At 36.6% G+C, this 11,431-nt stretch overlaps 4 protein-coding genes across 4 annotated transcripts; 2 read left to right on the top strand and 2 right to left on the bottom strand.

Moving 5' to 3' along the window:
- The first annotated feature begins 2,199 nt into the window (after positions 1-2,199).
- Positions 2,200-4,475, top strand: LOC140831607 (beta-amyrin 28-monooxygenase-like). Its single transcript, XM_073195349.1, has 3 exons — positions 2,200-3,203; positions 3,791-3,978; positions 4,060-4,475. Exons 1-3 carry the CDS (start codon positions 2,237-2,239, stop codon positions 4,351-4,353), a joined length of 1,449 nt encoding a protein of 482 aa, XP_073051450.1. The 5' UTR covers positions 2,200-2,236; the 3' UTR covers positions 4,354-4,475.
- A 1,339-nt stretch (positions 4,476-5,814) lies between these two features.
- LOC140831881 (uncharacterized) lies at positions 5,815-6,480 on the bottom strand. The gene has a single exon (XM_073195596.1). The coding sequence runs from the start codon at positions 6,478-6,480 to the stop codon at positions 5,815-5,817; it is 666 nt and encodes a 221-aa protein (XP_073051697.1).
- A 569-nt stretch (positions 6,481-7,049) lies between these two features.
- On the top strand, positions 7,050-8,899 carry LOC140832356 (uncharacterized). Its single transcript, XM_073196331.1, has 3 exons — positions 7,050-7,289; positions 7,412-7,553; positions 8,636-8,899. Exons 1-2 carry the CDS (start codon positions 7,128-7,130, stop codon positions 7,550-7,552), a joined length of 303 nt encoding a protein of 100 aa, XP_073052432.1. The 5' UTR covers positions 7,050-7,127; the 3' UTR covers position 7,553; positions 8,636-8,899.
- On the bottom strand, positions 8,681-11,115 carry LOC140832355 (pentatricopeptide repeat-containing protein At4g31070, mitochondrial). The gene has a single exon (XM_073196330.1). It carries the CDS (start codon positions 10,999-11,001, stop codon positions 9,148-9,150), a length of 1,854 nt encoding a protein of 617 aa, XP_073052431.1. The 5' UTR covers positions 11,002-11,115; the 3' UTR covers positions 8,681-9,147.
- Positions 11,116-11,431: the final 316 nt, after the last annotated feature.

The raw sequence follows: 11,431 nt of genomic DNA, 5'->3' as shown, positions 1-11,431 counted from the left end.
CATATGTGGAGTAAACTGTCCCGGTAGTAGACGTCCCAGCGGCATCTCTTCTCCCTAAACCTACTCCGAAACAAGGTAAATCACCCCGTACAGCAACATCAACATTGATTTTAATTTTATTCATTGGGGGCGAACACCGTCGAGGACTAGCTACCTGTGGATGAAGAAGAAGTGATGTTACTAACCAGAAAGCTCCCCTATAAACTGTTGACAGAATCCAAAATTTCCTGCGTCCAAGTCTTATCGTTCCACGAACACCCATTTGTTTCAAGCATTCCATATATCCAATGCAACCCTAGCAAAATTTTCTGTGTCCCGCACTGTCCCTTGATCTACGATACTAATGGACAAAACACACTCCCATATTGCAGAATTATGTTAGGTTCACTCTTAGACTTTCGAGGGATGTTCAAGTTAGCGGAGCATGTGTATTTATAAGAGGTCAGATATTCTATTTCCTACCACCATCTTCTTGAACAAGCTGCATAAGACATTATTATGTTTTTATATGTTTGACGTGATTTGCATGCTATTGCATTCAGTCCGAGAGTTTATCCGATACACATCCACGTACGTGGCTACAGGTTTATGTTACAAAAAAAAATGTTAACATGTAAAAAAAAGAAGTAATATTTACTTGACTATATTTCTTAATTGTGTCATAAAATTATGTAATAACTTTAAATGAAATCGAATGAACAGTTATAGAAATAATATTATTTTAAAATGATTTAGTTAATGAAATTAGTTATCGGTGTTCTAATGCAGATAAATTTAGTTTCGAATTTTCGATCGAAGTACTAGTTTGTGAATGCTTAATTAAATCTCTTTTTCCGGGAGAACTTTAATGACTTGTATGTCGATGAATACATTTTTATTATTAAGATAAAGTTTATATTGCCAATAACCAATACTCGTATTATTATGAATATCTTATTATTTTTAGTACATTAGTTATAATTAAAATTATTAACAATATGACTATTGTTATCAATACGGGAAAAATTATAATGCTATATCTTATAATTAATTGTTTTACTTATTATTAAATTTTTTGTTATTCATTCAATAACTAATTATAATATATCTGTAACTATAACTATTTTTATTATTATTATTATTTTTTTAAAAAAGAGAAGTCTCGCCATTCTAAAAGGCGTGACTTCAAATTTTTTTTTTAAATAATAATTTAAAAGTAAGTCACGCCTTTTGTGACTTTGTCTAAATATCACGTCTCTGCATATTTGTGAGATGCGGCAAATGATAACTTTTTACGGTAATCCGTAAAAAACGGTTCAGTCGACCCTACTCTTGCGGACACTGCTCGCAGGGATCGATTCAACAGCTCGGATTTTTTCGAGTAAATTTTTTATTTTTTTTTACATGGATGTGGGCCCAGATCACTCATATGGAGTGATCCGGGCCGTTCATTGCCCGTGCAGGCAGTAGGATGAAACAAACCGTAAAAAACCCCATGGCCATGAGCCATCGGCCTCTTTTAACGAGCATATAAAAGAGATCACTCTAATATGTTTATATTCAATATATATTAGTTTGTGGGTTGTAGAAAAAAATAGAGAAGAAAATAGGTTTTTTTTTTAAAAAAAAAGTTAAAATGAAAGTTAAGAATTTTAAATAAAAATTGAAATTGTAAGTGTGGAAATACAATGAAAATAAAATTGTGGAATATGGGATCAGATAGTATTGTCAAATTATAAAATTTTCACTAACATACGTAAAAACTTGTGTGAGACGGTCTCACAGGTCGTATTTTTTGAGACGGGTATCTTATTTGAGTCATCCATGAAAAAATATTACTTTTTACGCTAAAAATATTACTTTTTATTGTGAATATCGGTAGAGTTGACTCGTCTCAAAGATAAAGATTTGTATAATTGTCTCATAAGAAACCTATCTCATACTAAAATGTGGAATATGGGAATAGAAGTTCATTCCTGTATTTGTGGTAAAACACATTTCATTCATTTTGGATGAGAATGATCATTCTCACTCCTCGTTTCTTATATTTATAAAATATTTTCTTTATTTAAATTAACTAGTTTAAATCTATATCTTTATTTATTATATTATAAATAATAGTTCATTACAAAAAATTAGATTCAGGCACGGCCTAACAGAGATAGAAGTCGTATTACCAAAGCGTTGTCGGTTGCCGAAGTAGTTCTAATATAAAAATAAAAGATGAAAAACACAAACACAGTCTCTGCATGCATTGATGGAGTTATTGTTCGTCTTTCTCCTCTGCCTCTTCGTATCGTCAGTTCTCCTCTTCCTCCACCTCCTCTTCTTGAAAAACAAGCACTCCTCCTTCGTCAGCGGCGGTGGAGAACCACTACCTCCGGGTGGAAGCGGGTGGCCATTCGTCGGCGAAAGCTTCGAATTCCTCTCCACAGGCTGGAAAGGTCACCCTGAAAAGTTCATCTACGATCGTTTGAAAAAGTTCTCATCCGCAGTTTTCAGAACCCACCTCTTAGGTGAACAGGTGGTTGTTTTCTGCGGCGCAAATGGTAACAAGTTCCTGTTCTCAAACGAGAACAAGTTAGTCCAATCATGGTGGCCCAGTTCAGTAGATAAGCTCTTCCCAACTTCAGCACAAACGTCCTTCAAAAAAGAGTCGATTAGAATGAGAAAAATCCTAACAAACGTCCTCAAAGCAGAAGCCCTTCAACTATACATCGGCATAATGGACCGCATGGCACGGAGACACTTCGCAGAAAAATGGGAGAACAAACAAGAAGTCACCGTCTTCCCTCTGACAAAGAGCTATACCTTCTTGCTAGCGTGCAAAATCTTTATCAGCGTCGAAGATCCAATCCATGTACACAGATTCGCGGAGCCCTTCAATGTTTTAGTGTCGGGTTTGATATCTATGCCCATAGAACTGCCTGGAACACAATTTTTCAAGGCCATGCAAGCTTCGAGGTTCCTCAGGAAGGAGCTTGTTTCCATCATCAAGCAAAGAAAAATCGATCTGTCGGAAGGGAAAGCGTTGCCTACTCAAGATATTCTGTCCCATATGCTTCTGACAAGCGATGAGAATGGGGGATTCATGCATGAAATGGATGTCGCGAATAAGATCCTGGGGTTGCTGATTGGAGGGCATGACACTGCTAGCTCTGCGTGTACGTTCGTGGTGAAGTATCTGTCTGAGTTGCCACGAATCTACCAAGGAGTTTACAAGGGTATCAAATTTTCCGACCTATCAAAAATAACTTATCATAATTTTACCTCTTTTAAAAATTTCTATTACTTTTTTTTTTCAATATTCATGTAAATTATATGTTCATTACTTGTCAAAATTGACCGTATTTTACGGTTGGAAAGTGCATGCACATGGAATGTCTTCTTTAAAAATGTATATATTTGCTTAAACATGCCGATGGTCATTCTTGCATGCGGCAAATTTGTTAATGACCAACGGCCACCAATTTGTGTATATAACTAAAACAACTGATTAAATAATGTTTTCTCTATTTTCATATGTCACTTAATAAAGACAAAAACTTATGTGAGATAGTATCACGGGTTGTATTTTGTGAGACGTATATCTTATTTGGGTCATTCATGAAAAAATATTACTTTTTATGCTAAAATTATTATTTTTTATTGTGAAAATCGGTAGGGTTGATCTGTCTCATAGATAAAGATTCGTGAGACCGTCTCACAATAGACATATTCCTTAATAAATAGTATCATTAACTAAATAACTATTTCTTTCTTTTTTCAAAAAAATACTAATTATTTTTTTGATTATTAATGTTGTTGTTAGAGCAAATTGAGATTGCAAATTCCAAAGGTCCTGGTGAGATGTTGAACTGGGATGACATTCAAAAGATGAAATATTCATGGAACGTTGCTTGTGAAGTGCTAAGGCTCTCCCCACCACTCCAAGGTGCTTTCAGAGAAGCCATGTCTGATTTCATGTACAATGGATTCTCCATCCCCAAGGGTTGGAAGGTAATTTACAATTAATAAAATTTGAAATTAATGAAACAAACCGACCAATCTCATTCACGATTAATTAATGATTTAATGCAGCTGTATTGGTGTTCAAGCTCGACCCACTTAAACCCGGATGCGTTCCCGGATCCCCGGAAGTTCGACCCGTCGCGATTCGAGGGAGATGGACCAGCTCCATATACATTTGTTCCGTTTGGTGGAGGACCAAGAATGTGCCCCGGTAAAGAGTATGCAAGATTAGAAATCCTGGTTTTCATGCACCATCTTGTCACGAGATTCCGGTGGGATAAAATTGTCCCGGATGAGGAGATTGTTGTCAATCCAATACCTATCCCTACCAAGGGATTGCCTATCCGCCTTTATCCCCGCTAAGCCAGCTGTAACGTTTAGCTGTGTTGTTTTCCTTGTAGTATTTTAATTATAAAGTAAATAAATGAAAGAATCATAAAATGTAAATCTAATGTCTGGTAATTAGATGTTAAATATACTTTGCAAGAAGGTGTTTGCGATTCCTCGTTACTACTCCTTTGAGTCGTAAAAGGTAAAGATGACAGGATTTGAACTAGTGACATTTTATACACGTTTGCGATTCCTTGTTACTACTCCTTTGAATATTAAAAAGTATCATCTAAGGATGATAGGATTTGAACTCGTGTCATTTTATACATGTTTACGATTCCTCGTTATAATTTTTTTTGTTCGAGTTTGGCTCGAAAAAATGTTAGAATTCAACTCGAGTTCGATAAATTCAAATATGAATCAAATATTTTTGAGTCGGCTCAAAAAATTCGCGAATTAACTCGATTAGTTTACGACGACGATAGAGCACCTATTCGAGCCAAGCTCGTTTAAGTCAAACGGCCCAATGTTTAGTTAGGGCATCCGCATCCGTCGGAATTAATCCATGTTAATAACTCTCCATCTCATCAAAAATGATGGGGTCCACGAGCCACATATTCATTACATTAACACTTCCCCATTAATAACACACACTCACATTCATTTAATTTCAACTTTCATTATTTATGAGTCCCACTGTCCACTTACTCATTTTTTTTTATTTTTAATATTTCAATATCTTTCTAATATTTTTAAAATTTTACAACAAATATTACTAAAAATAAATAGTATTATTATTTTAAAAATAACTTAATTCCAATATTCATTAAAATATTATTAAGAAACGAAAAAAAAGTTGGACTCTTTTATTTAAAATATTATTCAACACTATCTTTTAAAAAAAACACAAAATACAAAGAAAACGAATTACGATAATTGAAAAGAGAATTACATCAATCGAAAATTACATATTTCATTTCTGTCTAATTTGGTCACACAGATGTTCATGAACTATAAGCTGCTCCGACGTCATTTGTGAAGTGTCCTGCGAAAGGATTTCGTATTCCTTAAGCAAATATTTGCTCTTTTTAGCTTCAGATTTGTTCAAAGCCGCTTTTGCTTTCATCTCCTCTATTGCAAGTTCTTTTTGTTTCCATTCAGATTCGTTCTTCTTTATGTCTGTATACTGAGTAAAACTTTCGAACAAACTGTCGTATCTGGTTGTCAAATCCTCCATTGATGATTTTGCTTTGTTTTTACCTTTTCTTTTTGCGGCTTTTTGACCAATTGGACGAATCTCTTCTTCATTTATATCTAAATCAATACACGCATCTTTGTTCGATGAGGTGTTGCTAGCCCCGCTCTGAGATTCTCGCTTTCTTTGTACCAACCAAGTTATCATCGGACTGTGGAGTGAATAGTGGACGTGTTTTCATGATTCTCCACACATGCTCCAGACTAAATGCAACTCCATGATTTTCATCACGATATTTTTCATATGCAAATCGCAATGTCTTCATCACTATGGCCGCTTCGATAAGTATTGTAAACACTATTATAATTTGCGTTGAAGCGATTTACCTTTTTTTGGACGGTATTGTGCCAATGAGATCGAATCACGTTTAAAGCTCTCCGAGATGAACCAACGGGACGATTGTCATTGTAGTAGTCCGCAACACGTCTCCATAAATCATTCCCCTTCTGATCATTGCCGATGACTGGGTCATCACTCATTGTGACATACGATCTCGCTAGTAGCTCGTCTTCCTCCTTTTTCCATATTATTCGCTTCTTCGTACCCTCAACATCTACATCAGCATTTTGCACATTTTCGAGATCAATTCGTGTTTTACGGTCGGACAACTGAGTCTCTGGGACAAACATAGGAGTTGGCGGCTCGTTTTCGATTGGCATATTGATGGATTGTGGATTATATAATCCATAAAAATAAGGCGGCATGAAATCTGAGTTGTCTATACTTTGCCAATATTCAGGTGTAGGCGATGGATACGGAGCTCGGGAGGTGTAATTTGGATGATTCGAAGGATTTTCATAACCTTGGAAATTTGAAACAAACGGCCAATTTGGAAATTGTGGTGGATATTGTGTAGTAGAAACAAATCGAGGTCGATTTTGTGAGTTCTGACTATTGTCACCCATTTGGCTTAAAAATATGAAAAGATAAATGTTGTGGGATGAATTTGTAGAAATTGATTAGTATATATAGTGAGTAATTTCGAATATAGCCGTTGGTGCATAATTTTGCCGTTTGAAAATAGCCGTTGGTGATAATTAGCGACGGTTTTTGAAAAACCGTCGCACATAGCGACGGGTGTTAAAAAACATTCGCAAATAGCGACCTTTTTTTAAAAAAACAGACGCTTTTCACTTTGCGACGGTTTACGAAAAACCGTCGCAAAGTTGCGAAGGTTTACGAAAAACCGTCGCAAATTTCGAAATAACGCCGTTCATTCTGATGAATTTCTTGGCTGCCATGTCAGCCAAGATTATTAATTCTTGTGCCCACATTGATGGGCGAAAATTAATGGGTGTTATTAACACCCATTAACCAACCAATGTGGGTGCCCTTAGAAGCTCAATTAGCTCGAAAAATTCGAACAGCTCAATTCGGGCCTCTCTCGCACTCGTTTCAGTCGAACGGCCCGATGTTTAGTTAGAAGCCCAATTGAGTTGGCCCATAAAATGATATGACATCGGAGAAAAAAATGCCCAAGTGTATGGTTGAGCAGTGTCACCGGTCACGAAGGGTTTAGCAGGGGGTGAAGATTGGGAGAATCTCAACGACAATGAAGCCGGTGGTGGGGATAGTCGTCTCAAACAAAATGCAGAAATCGGTGGTGGTAGCAGTGGATCGGCTCTTCCACCATAAGCTCTACAACCGATACGTGAAGCGCACCTCCAAATTTATGGCACACGACGAGCAAGAACAATGCAACATCGGCGATCGTGTTAGTTTCTCCTACTCTCACGCAGTCACAATTGTTTTCAGCTATCAATTTGAGTCGTTGATTGAGATGAATGATTGTGTGGATGTGATAATAGTTATTTCGGTTTGTTAATATAATTGCAGGTGAGGTTGGATCCTTCGAGGCCGCTTAGCAAGCGCAAGCATTGGGTGGTGGCTGAGATTCTTAAGAAAGCTAAGATATATGTGCCGCCGTCCCTTAGAAAGGTCGAGAGTGGACCTGATGGTCCGAGCAGCAGTGCCTGAGGTAATTATAAATTTCTATTGTCCAAAGTTTGCTGCACTTGCTATGTTAATGTCTTTCTTATTTGATGAGTTTGTGTGAAGAAAGATAACTATTGATGCTTCAATGGATTGTGACGAAAATGAAATTGATTGCACATTTAAGCTTTGATTGTTCAAGTTGGCGAACAAGATGATAGAGCTTATAAATAGAATTTTCGAGGCTGACTAACATTGAAATGCTAAAATTTGCTCAAGATTGTGGCGCTCATGTAAGAACTTGAGAAAGAATAGGTAGTTTGATTTGTCATGGGATAAGAAATTGGACAGTTCTGCGTCCATTTCTTCTATCAAGAAAAGGCGGCTGTGCCGTTGAAACTTCAGTTATTATGCTATTGGCAAGTTACTATCATGGGAAACATCCTTTAAAATATTGAATATGTGCTACAACGTTGCCGCCGATGAGATCATTGGCCTCCTTTCTGTCCATTGGTATACCTCAGTCAAGCTTTGTAATTCCTGTTCTAAATTCCGAATCTTTTGATAGTATATAGGTGCAGATTATGGTTAATTATTACTTTATTGGGTTGTGCCAGGTCAATAATTTATTTAATAAATGATAAATTATTAACCAGTTATATATATATTTGATTATTTATTAACCTGAGAATTATTGTGACTTTGAATGACCTTGTCAATAGTTATGATTTTCAAGTGATGGCTGCGTTTTATTATTTTTCTTGTAAAGTGTGAACAGTCAATGAAGTATCCTCCAAGAGATGGCTTCAGACTTTCAATTCTTAGGCTGTTCAATTTCTAATTTACTGTTGATTAATAGATGTTTCTATGCCAAAATGTTGGAAGGCCATTCTCATGAACTAGTAAGTGCACAATCGCTAATGCGCATCGCTTGAACATCTGTGCAGTGTTATAGCATGAGCACAAACGAAATTATATGATTCCAAGACACACACACACAATCATACTTCTGTGTACTTGTTAAAAATGGTGCTTTGTGCGTTGCTAACTTTTTGTTGTTTGTAATTTTCTCCTGAAATCGAATGACCGTAGGTTAAATTGACACAATCTAATTGCAATGTTTGCTAGGTGAAATGGACTGCAAGGTTCTGCTCAGCCAAAACAGGCCTACACTTGTAGAACATATATGCCATCTCCAGGAGGATAAATATGACATTTTTATGTTGGTTATCCAATTACTGATGATACTAGTTTCATTTGGTATAGGACCTTTGGTAGGTAGTTTTTTTTCTTGACAGCTTCTGTCTGTGCCTTAGATCTGGGGATTAGGGTTCCTGGAAATCGGGTTCAGAAACTAAAGGTCGTATAACCAAGCATTTCTTTCTTTGAGTTTATCTGGTTTCAGTTGGAAATTGATTGTTGTGGTGCCCGAAATATTTTCTGACTTAACCTTTCACGACCATCTGGAAATGTTATAAATTGCTGATAAAAGAACAATAATATGCTTTTGTATGATGTTTGACTTCGAATCTTAAATATATTACACCATCTGTAAATATATTTCATCTCTCTTGATTTACTTCATGGTGACATGCTAAAACATTGGTGAAGACCAATATAACTCCAAATGTTCGGGTTGATTATCCAAACAAAATTTTGCTAAAGCTACAGCTCTTCCTCAACTTCCTTTCCTTCATGTATCTTCTCACTTCTTCCATCCCAGTCCACTTACCAGTTTCCGCATACACCATACTAAACAAAGTATGATTAGCAGGATTATCAGGTTGAACACTAACTAGTTTACAAGCTAATGATTCTGCAATATCCAATTTTCCATGAAGTTTACATGCAAAAACCAATGAACTCCAAATTCTTGGGCTAGGTGCCATGGGCATTCTATCAACAACATCACACGCATTTTCAAGCTTACCAGCTCTTCCAAGAAGATCAATATAACAAGCATAATGCTCCATCGTCAAGGATACATCTGCATCTTTTAAGGCTCGATCAAAAACCATTTGGCCTTCATCTACAAGTCCAGCATTGTTACAAGTGGATAAAATGGCAAGATATATCACTTCATCAGCCTTTATTCCACTCTCTCGCATCTCATTAAAGACTAGCAGAGCTTCATCTGCATAGCCATAAAGTCCATACGCATGAATTAGAGCACTCCAAGAAACACAATCCCTAGTCGCCATTTCATCAAACACTTGAACAGAAGCTTTAAGATCACCACACTTGGAATACATGTTAATAAGAGCGTTTTGAATGAACAAGTTGGTACCCAAACCCAGTTTCAAAGAGCAACCATGGACTACAAAGCCATCTAGTAAAGATGCTAGATTAGAACATGCAGAAATAACGGCCAATATGGTAACATTATTTGGTAGAATCCCAATCTTTTGCATTTCATTAAATAGCCTTATAGCTTCTGTAGCACTATCCTTTCTGTGAGAGTAGCCTGAGATGATCGCACTCCACATAACAATATTATCTTTACCCGATTTTTCAAATATGAGCTTCCCAAGCTTCAATCCCTCGCCAGATTGACAGTACATATGCAATAAAGTCGATGATAAGTGTGAATCGGAATCAAAACCGTGGCGTATAGCGTAACCATGAATCTCCTCGCCGAGCAATATTGAGTCTAAATCTGCACATGCTGGTAAAATGGTAATCAATGTCACTCTGTTGGGCTTCATATGTTGAACTTGCATAGCTCGGAAATACATGAATCCGGTGAAATAGTCACAAGCATCGATGCATCCCGAAATCATAGAAGTCCAAGAGACCACATTTTTTTCTTCCATCTTATCGAAAATAAGAAATGCCGTATTCGAATCATCAAACCTCCAATAGAAATCCAGCAATGCAGTGGAAACAAAAACTGATTTCTCTATTCTCTCATCAAGTAATACAAGAGCATGCATAGCCCTTCCTAGCCTCCAATTTTCACTCTTAACACATGCAGAAACAACACTAGCCATCAGCTCAGGCTTGGGCACAAAACCATGCGCATACATTTCCAAGAACATCTTCAATGCCTCCGAAAAGAGCCCATTTTGAATATATCCATTAATCAACCCATTCCAAGAAACGGTATCTCTACTGAGCATTTCATCGAACACCCTCCGCGCATTCTCCATACTCGAAAACTTACAATACATTGATATAATGGAATTCGATACAGTAAATTCTGAATCAAGCCCATTTTTTATGACGTTGCAATGGACCTGAAGACCCAAAGATTGGTGAATTTGGGAATGAGCACAAGCTTTGGCGATGGATGGAAAAACGAAGGCTGTGTGTGAGCTTGATTCAAACGGGTGGATGTGTTGTTTGTAGAATGAAAGGGCTTGGCTGTACAGTCCTTCCGAGACCAAGCGCTTGATTGCAATGTCGGGCCTGTGAGCAGATGTTGCGGCGCCTTGAGTAGTTGAAATCAAACGTTTGACGTACTCGAAGTGGTAGTATTCCCTTTGTCTCAACATTCTCGTGCCATGGTTTCATAAATCGATATAAATATTCTCTTTATTTTCATTGCACGCAAGCTTTCAGACCAGAAAGAAGTCCTTTTTGACATAGTAGTAAGTTCGTAGTTTTTTGTCCAATTTCTCTGAAAACATAAACTTTATGATCGTGCAATGGAGTGGATGTGACATTACAATATGATTATAAAATGAAATAAATAATACACCCTTTTGGCTTTGAAAAAAAAAATTTGAAATTAAAATTGTGGGGTAATTTTGGAGGGAAAAAAGGGTTACAAATTGTGAATCATATCAGCAAGTGAGTCATAGTCATTCCTGGTTATTTATTTTAGATTCTAGCATTCTACATATTCATTAAAAAAATTATATCCGGAAATATTCCTTCATTATGAAAGCAGATTATTCACTATATAAAATTATTCAAAAATAC

Source organism: Primulina eburnea, chromosome 5 (genome assembly GCF_022965805.1).
Source record: "Primulina eburnea isolate SZY01 chromosome 5, ASM2296580v1, whole genome shotgun sequence".
Lineage (NCBI taxonomy): Eukaryota > Viridiplantae > Streptophyta > Magnoliopsida > Lamiales > Gesneriaceae > Primulina > Primulina eburnea.
Note: the sequence above shows the minus strand (reverse complement) of the source record. Positions and strands in the feature narration are given on the sequence as shown.